This window comes from Amyelois transitella, chromosome 21 (assembly GCF_032362555.1).
Source record: "Amyelois transitella isolate CPQ chromosome 21, ilAmyTran1.1, whole genome shotgun sequence".
In the NCBI taxonomy this organism is placed as follows: domain Eukaryota; kingdom Metazoa; phylum Arthropoda; class Insecta; order Lepidoptera; family Pyralidae; genus Amyelois; species Amyelois transitella.
In genome coordinates, this window is record NC_083524.1 from 7,513,815 (window position 1) to 7,527,591 (window position 13,777).

At 37.7% G+C, this 13,777-nt stretch overlaps 2 protein-coding genes across 2 annotated transcripts in view; one reads left to right on the forward strand and one right to left on the reverse strand.

Annotated features, from left to right (window-relative positions):
* LOC106137205 (hemicentin-1-like) overlaps positions 1-10,453 on the forward strand; it is a 42,921-nt gene extending 32,468 nt beyond the window's left edge. Inside the window, exons 40-48 of the mRNA XM_060950250.1 lie at positions 2,028-2,122; positions 2,334-2,336; positions 5,261-5,386; positions 6,173-6,262; positions 6,759-6,873; positions 7,410-7,526; positions 8,667-8,795; positions 9,424-9,549; positions 9,960-10,453. Of these exons, the coding sequence (XP_060806233.1) occupies positions 2,028-2,122; positions 2,334-2,336; positions 5,261-5,386; positions 6,173-6,262; positions 6,759-6,873; positions 7,410-7,526; positions 8,667-8,795; positions 9,424-9,549; positions 9,960-10,066 (908 nt within the window). The 3' untranslated portion in view covers positions 10,067-10,453. The remainder of the gene's footprint in view (positions 1-2,027; positions 2,123-2,333; positions 2,337-5,260; positions 5,387-6,172; positions 6,263-6,758; positions 6,874-7,409; positions 7,527-8,666; positions 8,796-9,423; positions 9,550-9,959) is intronic.
* A 333-nt stretch (positions 10,454-10,786) lies between these two features.
* Positions 10,787-13,734, reverse strand: LOC106137206 (uncharacterized). The gene is made up of 6 exons (XM_013338005.2): positions 13,502-13,734; positions 12,957-13,168; positions 12,704-12,756; positions 12,520-12,618; positions 12,176-12,276; positions 10,787-11,375 (listed from the first exon to the last, which is right to left on the reverse strand). Exons 1-6 carry the CDS (start codon positions 13,558-13,560, stop codon positions 11,279-11,281), a joined length of 621 nt encoding a protein of 206 aa, XP_013193459.2. The 5' UTR covers positions 13,561-13,734; the 3' UTR covers positions 10,787-11,278.
* Between the last annotated feature and the right edge of the window lie 43 nt (positions 13,735-13,777).

The following is a 13,777-nucleotide window of genomic DNA, read 5'->3' on the forward strand; positions in this document are numbered from 1 at the left end:
GCGACGTGCGGGCTGGGGCACCAACACCGCTCCAGGGTCTGTCAGTTTGTGGACGACGACGACAATCCCATTGGCAAGTCGCATTTATTTTATATATATACATTATATATATATATATATATATATATATATGGGGTAGACAGAGCCACCAGTTTTGAAAAGACTGAATGGCCACGTTCAGCTATTTGGCGTAATGATACATAAATACATACATACATATGGTCACGGTCATATCCCTTGTGGGGTAGAGCAAGTGGTCTCAGTGGGATTACTGCAACGCGACGTGCGGGCTGGGGCACCAACACCGCTCCAGGGTCTGTCAGTTTGTGGACGACGACGACAATCCCATTGGCAAGTCGCATTTATTTTATATATATACATTATATATATATATATATATATATATATATGGGGTAGACAGAGCCACCAGTTTTGAAAAGACTGAATGGCCACGTTCAGCTATTTGGCGTAATGATACATAAATACATACATACATATGGTCACGGTCATATCCCTTGTGGGGTAGAGCAAGTGGTCTCAGTGGGATTACTGCAACGCGACGTGCGGGCTGGGGCACCAACACCGCTCCAGGGTCTGTCAGTTTGTGGACGACGACGACAATCCCATTGGCAAGTCGCATTTATTTTATATATATACATTATATATATATATATATATATATATATATATATATATATATATATATATATATATATATATATATGGGGTAGACAGAGCCAATAGTCTTGAAAAACTGAATGGCCACGTTCAGCTATTTGGCTTAATGATACATACATACATACATATGATCACGTCTATGTCCCTTGCGGGGCAGACAGAGCCAACAGTCTTGAAAAGACTGAATGGCCACGTTCAGCTATTTGGCGTAATTATACATACATACATACATATGGTCACGTCTATATCCCTTGCGGGGCAGACAGAGCCACCAGTCTTGAAAAGACTGAATGGCCACGTTCAGCTATTTGGCTTAATGATAGAATTGACATTCAAATAGTGACAGGTTGCTAGCCCATCGCCTAGAAAAGAATCCCAAGTATTTTTTTTAATTTGTAAGCCTATCCCTTAGTCGCCTTTTACGACATTCATGGGAAAGAGATGGAGTGGTCCTATTCTTTTTCGTATTCATGCTGGGAACCACACGGCACCTATTATATACATTTATATTAAATTTATTACTAAGAAGTATCAGCTAGAGCGTCTATGGCCGAATCGGTAAGGTGCCCGGTTAAAATGCGTGATGCGCAAAAAGGCACAGGTTCGAATTCCATTTTGGCCAATGTACCAATGAGTATTTTCGAAGTTATGTACATTAGTTTTAATACTAACCGATGTTATTGCGGTGAGGGTTAAGATTTTGAGGTAACTTGCACATTCAGGCAGCTAATGTGTAACCATGACCCTATATGAGTAAGGTTCCCCTGCAAAAGTTGCGGAGGTCAGATGGGAGTCGCTTCGTGTAAAAACCTGACTCACCCAATCCAGGATCCATGGTCAAAGGAATACCCCGGGCTACCCTTCAAAGCGGTGAGGATGCAATCGGGACTGAAGTCGGAAAGAATAAGATTACTTAAAAGTATCAGTCACATATTTATTATACCTATAAGTTATCTGTGACTAAAATACTATTTGGGTCACGCTTGGTATGCTGTTCTTAACTTTACGTACATATGTACATATAATAAGACGAACGTATCTTGATCAAATTAAGGACGTCCTGGTAAACGGTCAGGTCAAAAGTACCCGAAACCGCCGAGCTTGCATGAAGAGAGTTATGAATGTGGATGAAGCAAAGGATATACTCGTATGCAGAGATCGTGGCAAGTGGAAAGAGGTAGTCTCTGCCTACCCCTCCGGGAAAGAGGCGTGATTTTATGTATGTATGTACATATAATTACGTTTTCCTTACGGGGACGACAGAGCCAGACAGTCTTAAAAATTAAATTCGATTAATCTTCCTGTTTTAATGTAAGTATAATAAGGTAATTTGTCATTTAATGTTTCAGACAAGACGACTCAACCGGACAAAATTTTAGTGGACGAGTCGGCTTGCAAAGGCCTTGGCACGGATAGAAGGAAATGTCATATGCCGCCGTGTGAGGTGAGATTATAAACATAACTTCATGGAAAATACTCTTTTTGCTACAGTACATTTTACATGCTATTTACACAAGGGTTGTAAGATTATAAGAAATTTACTTCTTTTAGGCCACGTTCAGCTGTTTGGCTTGATGAAATAGAATTGAGATTCAAATAGTGACAGGTTGCTAGCCTATCGCCTAAAAGAAGAATCCCAAATCAGGCTTTTTAAGACTGTTTGCTCTGTCAACCCCGCAAGGGATGTATACGGGAATATATGTGTGAATGTATGTATGTATTTCAAATAAAACTATGGACTATTTAATACATTCGTTATTCAGTATATGACACTTATAACAATTGTAAGTAATTATGCAAGGATATAGACGTTGTGAATAATTTTGGGAATGTTGTGATGTGAAAGAAGATGTAGTTACAGGAATAGAAAAGGGTATGTTAAGATGGTTCGGTCATGTAGAGAGAATTAATGAAAGCAGGTTGACTAAGCAGATATACAAGGAGAGTGTGGAGGGAAAGGTCGGAGTGGGAAGACCTAGACGAACGTATCTTGATCCAATTAAGGACGTCCTGGTAAAGGGTCAGGTCAAAAGTACCCGAAACCGCCGAGCTTGCATGAAGAGAGTTATGAATGTGGATGAAGCGAAGGAAGTATGCACAAATCGTGGCAAGTGGAAAGAGGTGCCGTGTGGTTCCCGGCACGAATACAAAAAAGAATAGGACCACTCCATTTCTTTTCCATGGAAAAGTAGTAAAAGGCGACTAAGGGATAGGCTTAAAAACTTGGGTTTCATCTTTTAGGCGATGGGCTCGCAACCTGTCACTATTTGAATCTCAATTCTATCATTAAGCCAAATAGCTGAACGTGGCCATTCAGTCTTTTCGGTACTGTTGGTTCTGTCTACCCCGCAAGGGATATAGACGTTTTTTTTTTTTTTTTTATTTATTATCATTCCAAAAAAAACATCAATTACAATGGTACACATAATGCATTAGGTTAAAACCACAAAGGTTTGTTGTGTACTAATGCAGTTAAATACATTTCAAAGTTTTGTTGACAGTTACATACGTAAGAAAAAATAAAATAAAATAATAATAAACAACGTTACTAAGGTAGTTAGGTATTTAAAACATTTTCATAAAAAATATTTATCCATATTTTCTACAAAATACTCTTTAAGCTTTCTTTTAATATTTTTTGTTGTAATGTTATCGTTAAGATCACGCGGAAGATCATTCATTAATCTGGGCAACATATAGCGAGTAGTCCGCTGGCCGTACACATTGTTCGCACACTCCGTTCGCAACCGGTTTTGAGCGACGGCCCGCGTATATACATCGTGTTCGATTTTATTGTGAAATTCTTTATTAAAATAGTTTTGTTTTAATAAGCTGTATTTAATATTTATTTGAATAGGAAGTATTTTACAATGTTTGAAGAGACCTAGCTCACTATCCTGGAATTGATTTTTAATTTTATTCGAAACAATACATTTTAAAATTTTTGATTGCAATCGGTAGATGTTGTTCAAATGTGTATTAAACGTTCTTCCATAGCTACTAAGACCGTAAATGACATGGGATTCTGCCAGAGACTTATACAATAACAGTCTGACTTGATAGGGGATACGTCTTTTTAAGATATTCATACTTGCTAGAAAGTATCTAAGTTTTTTACAAATGTTATTAATGTGTAGTTTCCAATTTAATTTACTGTCAATAACTAACCCGAGGTATGTATGTGACTCAACTAGTTCAATTTGAGGGCATTGGCAGCTATCTGCATCGGGTTTGTGTAGGCACGAGTGGCAATGAGCAGTTAGAGTTGTATTATGTATCTCAGACCTTATATACGGCGACTTAATGTGCAGTAATTTTGTTTTATCTGCGTTGAGCACGAGACCAGCATCGTGACACCATTTACAAATCGCGTCGAAATCTTCCTGAAGACGCAAATATGCCTCTTGAAGGTTCTCGTTGCTTACCACCAAACAAGTGTCATCTGCAAACTGGTAACATATGCTACTTTTGACACAGTTATTCATATCATTGACGTACGATAGAAAGTGCAATGGTCCAGCCACCGATCCCTGTGCTGTACCTTCTGTGACGTACATGGTGGTACTGGTTACATCAGCAATTTTTACTACAAAAGAGCGGTTTTTCAAATAGTCTTTGTTCCAGCCTAACAAAGGCCCACGGATACCACACGATTCAAGCTTTTCAATGAGAAGGTCGTGTTCAAGAGTGTCAAATGCGCGTGAAAAATCTATAAAAAGAACAAGGATATGTTTTTTTTCATTCATACGTGCGTTAACTTCATCTGTGAACTTCGAGATAATATCCTGTGTGCCCTTACTTTGTTGAAAACCATATTGGTTTTTATATATAACATCATTATTGATGTAGTATTTGTGTATTTGTTGACAAATATACTTTTCAACAATTTTATCAATGCTTGAAAGAAGCGTAATTTGCCGATAATTGCCGTAATTATTTGATTTCCCTTTTTTTCTTATTGGTCTTACACATCCTTTTTTGAGTTCATCTGGATATATCCCCGTTACAACACTTTGATTGACTAAGTTAGCTATTGCCACTGATGCTCCCGACTTAACAATTTTTATGTCCGACACACTAACGTTATCAAGCCCTGGAGCTTTGTTGGAATTTAGATTTTTTATAATATCACAAATATTTTCTGCTGTAGCTTTCTTATAGAGAATACTAGTATCACGAGGGATCAAATACGTATGTTTATCTAGCAATTTTGTCTGACAATTTGTTGAGGATGTCTTTAATGACTTATTGAACTCCCTAGCAAAGTTATTAGACATATCTGATATCGAGATACCTTGAGAATGAAAAGCATTCAGCACTACTTCATCAACAGAATTTTTAATTCGGCCCAGCATCTGATTAATGATCTGATAAACTTTTTTAATATTCCTAAAATTATCTTTAATTTTGTTCATATAATACGAATTTCTATTGTGCTCGAGAACTTTGTGAACTTTATTGCGTATTTTATTATATTCTATTCGTTTTGCAATATCACGTGGGTTAACCACGTGACCATATGTATGTATGTATGTAAGTAATTATGCAAGGATATAGACGTGACCATATGTATGTATCACAGGAGGATTCCGCCCCCAGCTGGTCGGCGTGGTCGCGCTGGTCGGCGTGCAGCGCGACGTGCGGCGCGGCTGCGCAGGCGCGTCACCGCCGCTGTCGGCGCCGCGCCTGCCGCGGGGACAACGTGCAGGTCATTGTTAAGACAGGATCCACCACAGTGGAAGCGGCCGCCGCGTCGGGAAAAGCGAAGAGGCGATATAGGGACAACACATATCACATCTCATCTCCTCCTACCTGCTGCGGAGACAACGTGCAGGTTATTGTTAAGACAGGTTCCACCACAGTGGAAGCGGCCGCCGCGTTGGGATGTGAGCGAGGGCAGCTCATGCTCCTGGCAACGAAGCGGTAGGCGATGGCACCGTGTGGTTTTAGTTGGATCAAGCCCCACATAACCCGTCCGGCTTACCGAGGCGCTTAGGCAATGGTCTTTCTACAGGTTAAAAAATAGGTTTCACCAAAGCGGAGAGGAGATATGGAGACAAGACTTATCACATATCATCTCACCTGCCGCAGAGACAACGTGCAGGTTATACTGTCACTTTCTCTCGTAAATTGAGTTAACGTTATCATCATATCAGCCCGTTACGTCCACTGCGAAACATAGGACTCCCCAAATGATTTTCACCTCGCTCTATTGAAAGCAAACTTCATCCACAACAAACTTTAAATATATAATTTCCTTGGAGTTTGCGAAAAAATTGTATTTTTTTTTGTAGGTGGCGCAAAATTTCCCTAGTTCCAAACAAAGATGTGACCATGAATTATTAATTTATTTATTTACTTATCAAATTCCCTTTAATGCTGCAACAAAAAATACACCACCTTTTTCATAAATTTGCTTTTGAAGTATATATTATTGTTATAATTATAAGATGGAACAATAAATTGTAAATGTTTCCTCGACTTTTTGTTTCAGATACGGAAATGCCCTGGTTTGCCGAAGTGTGGAGATTTTAATTCTTCAGAAAATGATGTCTATAATAATATTGAAGATACCATTCCTTCAGTAAGTACTGCAGTAGTGTTCTTATAAAAATAGTCACTTAAAAATGTAATTACGTAATTATACCAGGGCATTTTATTTTGGATATTTTAAATTTTATAAAATAAATTTACGACTTCTAGGGGTTCTTCTTCCTCCTGGCTTTAGTCCCGGTTGTATCCTCACCACTCCAGAGAAGAGCCTTACTTTTTTTTTTGTGTCTCAGTGCCGTGTAGTTTCCGGGACCAATACCAAAAAGAATAGGACCACTCCATCTCTTTCTCATGGATGTCGCAAAAGGCGACTAAGGGATAGACTTACAAACTTGGGATTATTTTTTTTGGCGATGGACTAGCAACCTGTCACTATTTGAATCTCAATTAGCCATAATTTAGCCAAACAGCTGAACGTGGCCTATCAATCTTTTCAAGACTGTTGGCTCTGTCTACACCAAAAGGGATTTAGACGTGACCATATGTATGTATGTAGTTCTTTCTTACTTTTTCTATTTTTATATCAGGATCCGTATGTACCGGAAGCCACGTTCGAAGTGCAGCCGGAAGTGGTGGGGGTGCCCAGCTATAATGACGTAGAAGAATTTCGCGACAACAGTTTTATATACAGCGAACGCGAGTGTAAGTACCTATATAATCTTCTGAAAATTCTTCCTAAGCATATATTTACGTCATTTCTATGGTCATCTCCCACTGATAGCTGTGTGGCGACATCTCTACACCATAAGCCACAAAATCATCAACCAAAAACAGCGAAAAGTCTAAATCGCGCAAGCAAAGATTTCACGGATTGGAGCATATATACAATCTCCGACACAACAGCGTCGGAGCCGCGGTTCCCCAGGCAAGACCTGTAAGACGGTTCCTGGCGGAAGATCTTCCCTTTGGTGGCGGTCGGGCCAAATCATCGCTCCAGCTACACCTATGGACAATATACTTACGCCATGTATTTTTTTTTATTTAACTTGTGCAAATAAGTTTTTTTATTTGCACATTTGGATTTTTTTACTATGGCTTAGAAAAAGATTTTTTTTTTCAATAGTGCAAGGATCTAGGCTAAAGGCGACATTTTCCATAAATTCGTGACCAAAGATTACATTTATTTTCAGGATACCTCTAAGTTATAGCACCGATTCCATATAATTTTATTCTTTCAGATTCTAACCCCCGACCGCTCTACTACGACGTGAACGTGACTGAGAACCTGGACCACAGCGAGCGAGGGCCATGCGACCCTGGGTACGTGTACAATAGCACTGCCAACTCCTGCGACGGTAAGTATTTATGAACTACTAATCTTTTGACTTTTGAAAACAGCTGAACGTGGCCTATCGGTTTGTTCAAGACTGTTGGCTCTGTTTTCTCCGCAAGGGATACAAACGTAATTGTATGTATGTACTAATATTTTGATCTTTCACAATCGAACAAATTTAATCACGTCTCTATCCCTTACGGGGTAGAGAGCGCATATGAACGGTTCGACTATATAATTTGTTTCCCTCGGAGAGTTTGAGCAAGAAGAAACGTTTCATTTTTGAAATATTTGTTAACAGAAAAGTAGTAAGTGAATTCGTGAGAAGATTCAGACTTTTTCACCCGTGGGAATTCCTAGAGAAAAATTTTTATGGTCCTCCTAAAGATCTATTTCTTGACATATCTCAGTATAATCTCAAGATATTGAAATAAATTTGGGTATATGATTACTTAATAAAAAATCGTTAGAAACAATTACTATTACTAACTATTTTCGAAGTCATATACTTTACTTTGACTACTAACCGATGGTCTTACGGTGAGGGAAAACATCGTGAGGAAACTTGTACTTTCAGGCAATTGGACTGTGCTATGATCCAATAGGGGTTAGGTTCCCCTGCAAAGGTTGTGGAGGTCAGACGGGAGTCGCTTCTTATAAAAACCTGACTCACCCAATCCAGGGTCCATGGTCAAGGGCTTACCCCGGGCTCCTCTCCAGTGGTGAGGATGTAACCTGTGTCTATAGCCAGGAGGAGGAAATACACGGCGTAAATTGATTTTATAAAATTAACAATATCCTAATAAAATGCCTAGGTACCTATAATTATATTTTTTATTTAATTAGGTTTTTTATGTGAAAATTATTAAATGGAAACGACAGCAGTAAGTAACTTACCTGTACTTAGAAGAGCAACGTCTGATAATCCATTGGACACTGTTTTAATGAAAAAATATTTGACACATCAACAATTTTCTTCTTGCTTACCATCAATATGAGATTACAGATTTCAAGAAAACTATATCCACTCAAAAGTTCTAAATTTGAAATACGCGCCTAGACCTAGCTTGTTTATTCATATTTCGAATTGAGAACTCCCAGTTGGTATACTGCCAACATACTGCTATTATTAAGAAGTTGAAGTATTTTTTTTTATTCGCAGACATAGACGAATGCCCGCTAGAGACCAACCGATGCCATTCTACACAGACGTGCGTCAACACGGCGGGAGGGTACCGCTGCGGCTGCCCCGCCGGGTACCACGCGCTGTCTGCCGGCAGCCGCTGTCTGGGTGAGTGGGACTTTTGGTACTAAAATATTTGGTCTGTCCCATTAATTGTAATTATTTTTGTGAAATAACTGAAACCATTTCGATAGTGTCACTGTGTCATTAGGACAAATCGTCACACGCCATGGAACAACTTAATGGGACTAGTGGGATGGGTGGACAGAGGTGTTTACAATTGAATGCTTAGGTCTTATTGCCTCTCTCTTTCTGTTATTTCGTATAGCCAATAAGATAGAAAGAGAGAAAAGACATGACATGTGGTCTTTGTCAATATTGCTTCTGCCCCCTTTTTGATCAACGTTGACAAGGCATACACTGTTTCTTTATATTACTGCGGTTTACTTCAAAGCTAGAAAGAGAAGGAAGATATATTGCCTTTCAAAGTTTACCTGAACGTCAAAAGACATTACCCCCTGCCCCCTTAAAAACGAAACGTTTATTAATTTTAAAAAAAGCAACGTTTGTCTTAACTTTTCCTGTTATTCGACTACATCTAACAACTTTTAATGGTAAGATCTTCGGTAAGATTATTAAAAAATAAAAAAGAGATACTTAGCCGGATGGAAGTAAAAATATTTTTTCAGGACTTCATTTCGAGTTTAATCTTTCTCCCGTATTTTTTTGTTTTCAGATATAAACGAGTGCATCCAAGACATTCACGGCTGCGAGTTCGCGTGCGTCAACGTGGCGGGAGGCTACGTGTGCGCGTGTCCCAGGCATCTGAGGCTACACGTGGACAAACACCACTGTGTCGAACGTTAGTATTGTCTGAGATATATATTTTACGACTATCTCTTACAGGGTAGACAGAGCTGACAGTCTCGAAAAACTGAAATACAATTCAGGCTTCAGCTAATGTATGGAATGGAATTGAGATTCAGGTAGTGACAGTCTAAAGAATCTCAAGGTTATTAGAAAGAAAGAAATCATTTTATTGGTGCATCAAATACAAAATTAGCCTTTTCCTTTATTTGCTTTTATAATCTGGTCGAAGAGAGAAGCAGCTGGTACAGTTTCTATAAACTCCAGTTATTTGAGCTAATTAAATCGCATCATTTCATTCTAAAATTTTCAATCAAGCATGCGTTAATATAATAAAAATACCTACAGACAAAAAATCTTATCCAGTCAAGCCAAAATTAATAATTTCGTTCAATTGTGTTCCAGCCTCCCTCTACCGAGAGCCACTAAATTGGGATCATTTCGAAACAGATGACTACTTGAGTACATCAGTGGACGCTCCCATTAAGTATACTAGGGTCCCGGTAGATTAGCTTTTTATACCTCATTTTATCGCTAAGACCGACATTTAAACATTGATGATATAAAATTGTAATATTATATAATTTTGATAAAATTTTTGCCGATGTAGAGAGAAATCACATATTGTTTTATTTGGTATTTTCAGTAAAAAAAAAAAAACAAATATTTACAGGGCTTTTTTTTTCATTTCCATAATTTGTTTACTTTGAATGAAAATTTTAATGATTTATTAAGTAGTCTCAATAAAAATAAAGAGGAGTTGCTCCCGCGGCGTGGTACGCGCGACGCCGTTTTTATCGCTCGAAAAACTGTTGTTTCGCTTTTTCTTATGTCGTGAAACGGGACAGCGATAGTATTCGAGCGATTAAGAATAAGACTTTACAATAAGAAATACAGGAAGGTGGTATACGTTGCTTAAATAAAATATACAATTGTCATTTTGTTCTTTTATTTATTTTTACTAAGTATACATACTTTTTGCACTAGTCAACATTTTGTGTGATATGAAAAAAGTAGTTTATTAATACTTTATGTGGGTGGAACGATATTTGGAATAGACAAAAAAATTACTAACATTTGATACTTTAAATTCATAGATTATAATATTTGGTTATTCGCTTTGAATCGAATATTCGATGCAGAGAAAATATTAAAAGTTTTCAATAACTTTGCCAATAGAATGAGGAGATCTTTAAAATAGAGCATTACTATACATAAGTACATAAAATCTCGCCTCTTTCCCGGAGGGGTAGGCAGAGACTACATCTTTCCATATAGCAAACTAAGAATAACTATAAAGCTTTCTACATTTGGAATTGAGCAAAAATCTGCTTTCTAAATATCCATCAACTACGTAGATACCTACATGTGTGATATAGAAATATTTAGGAAAGAACACCACAAGTTTGTAAGTAAACCTATCTTTCAACATTCATCAAGTGTGAAAAACCAATCTTAAAAAAAACTCACATTTTAATTATAGATAACTTTTGAAAGGTAATAAAAGTTACACCTTAAATTTTTTCTTGAAATTTCAGCAATTGGAGAGGAGTGAGGTAATACAAAATATCTATAATTGACTTAATTTGAAAAAGACGAAAAGAAATAACGTTCATTTTTATAAAGTGTTTTTCGAGTTGATTTTTCAGGTTGGTTATACATATTTCGTGATTGATACTCACAAATCTTTGGCCAAGGAAATAAAAATAATATCTTCAAATCTGTTATGTGGCAATTGGCGGTAGCCGCTCATTCCCGAACACTTTCTTTATTGGCCCCCGCTTTGGGTCCAAAACTCTCTCGTCGTTCTTCCGGGAATTTCTGGAATGCATTGCCTTTAGTAGAAAAACAAAATAAATCAAAACAAAAGCACATGTGCTAGTTGTCCTTCTAAAATGAACTCGTAAATAAAATAGTCTTATTAAGTTACTTTGGCCCAAGTGTATGTTATAGAGTTACAAGTTGGGCGCCAAAACAAGATTATTTCTTCTTATCATGGCGTATGCTCGACATCATTACCAAATTTTTATCTCTCTTTTTAAATCACTTCGTAAGTAATTCTATCCTTCTTTAGCCTTCTACGATATATAAAATGGACTAGATAGGTACGAATAGGATAAAGTCGGATAAATGATAAAAATAAAATAAATAAGTGCCGTGAGCGGTCAAAAACGAATTAATTGATGAAGAGACCATATCTGCCGATACGGAGGCTGTTTCTATACTTAGGTACTGCAATCTTCTTTTGTTCTTTCAAAACCGACATATGCTAGAGCGAGAAGAGTGTTAGTTAATTCTCGGGATATCGGCTAGAAGTACATACATACATATAGTCACGTCGATATCCCTTGCGGGGTAGACATAGCTAAACAGTCTTGAAAACCCGCTGAAAGGCCACGTTCAGCTGTTTGGCTAAATGATGGAATTGAATTCAAATTGTGACACGTTTTTAGTCCATCGCCTACAAGAAGAGTCTCAAGTTTATAAGCCTTTTCAATAGTCGCCTTTTACGACATCCATGGGAAAGGAGTGCCGTGGGGTTCTCGGCACTTTACAATAATTAAGTATTACCCCACGGCACATATGCCAGATGTGGTTCACTCATTAAAATAAATCCTTACTGCCAATAGGATCCATTTCTCTGCAGTCGCATGATGTTATTCTGGCATATCATCAGCTCATTCTGGAGGTAAGTCCGCTGATCGTTCACCCTCACGAACAGCTGAAATCATGGAAAATCTATTTGTAATAGTCAAAGGATTAGATAGGTACCTACAACGAAAATAATGTACTTAAAAAACTGATTCCTATAATTTTATGGGTAATCCAGTATAATAAGAGAAACCGGACCTTTCAATCAGGATTTTGTCAGTCACAAGTTACAATAAAAAGAAGAGTTTTACATACAGTGCCACGTTACTTATTTCTGTGCAAATCATGGTGGCCAGCTTATTAATTTTCTTACCTTGGATTCGGAATCCAATCGCCACTCTTTACTGCGAAGGGTACTGATCAAATCGGTTTTTAAACGTTCAAATCTCTTCACAGTACGCAACAACTCGGCCTGAAAATGAAACAATTATTTTAACGACTTCGAAAAAGAGGAAAGTTCATAAGTTGAGATAAAATAAATAATAAAAATATCTTACTGGAGTCAAGATGTCCAAGTTTATGTTTAGGTCGTCGTGTTTCAGCTTACAATCTGAAAAACCAATTGATATTTGAATAATTAGGTATCCAAGATGTATCCCATTGAGTTCCATGACGCAGATCTTCATTTATATTTCTAAAGACTATAATTGTATGCCAATTACTACGCTAAAATAAGCTCAATAGTAAAAAAAACTATTGCGAAGATACTTTCTAAGAGAAACAGTACCAATAAGTAGAAAAACCGTTTACCAGGTCCACAAATTTTGGCACTCTTAATCTTATTTTTAAGCGCGGGTAGTTGTTCCCGCAGTGTCTCGATGGCGTCAAGAAGCGTTTTGTGCTTGTTGCCCTCCTTTAGCAGGTCATTATCAAGGTCCCAGGTGTAGTCGCCCTGGCGAAGCTCCTCTTGAACGTTGACGATCTGCTTTTCCAGCTCTCCATTTTGCCAGGCTGCTGTTTCTCTGAAACATAGTGCATGGGAACATGATAATAGATGGCGCTTAAGCTGAATGCAAATTTGGCCGTTTCATCCGCAGCCGAGTCGCCGCAGCATCTGATCAGAGGGGTGCCTGCGTCGGGTCGATATATGGAGTGGAAAGCAAAGGTAGTTCAAGAGAAGCAAAACAGCCTTTCCAAAACAAGGAAAGCCTTTTGATTGGCTTTTACGATTAACACAACAAAATACGAGATTCATTATGTTAGAATTATTGGGATAATTGGTGGGGTGTAGTGAGCCCTCAAGGGCTCTTTTTAAATCTCTTAAAAATATTTTGTGACTAGATTTTATATCATACCTGCATACTTTCTCGTGTTCTAATTCCGCTTTCAAGATATCAATTTCACTATCATTCATTTTTATTGAAACAGGATATTGAAGCGACTACCCTATCAAGTGTTTAATGGTTATTTATGAAAGAAATGACCTTGAACACAAATTTCGATTGATTTAATTTACCCTAGTAACCGATTTGAACCAGTTCCATAGTGATTAGGGTAGGGACTGAAGATTTCGTTTATATCAAATCTGGTATTAATCAGCACATCTTTACGTAAAAACTGTGCAAAAATTT

Coding starts and splice junctions, on each gene's coding strand:
- LOC106137206 (XM_013338005.2), bottom strand. CDS start 13,560: ATGAATGATAGTGAAATTGATATCTTGAAAGCGGAATTAGAACACGAG. Junction 13,169..13,501: donor GAACACGAGAAAGTATGCAG/GTATGATATAAA, acceptor ACTATGTTTCAG/AGAAACAGCAGCCTGGCAAA. Junction 11,376..12,175: donor AGAAATGGATCCTATTGGCA/GTAAGGATTTAT, acceptor AATGCATTCCAG/AAATTCCCGGAAGAACGACG.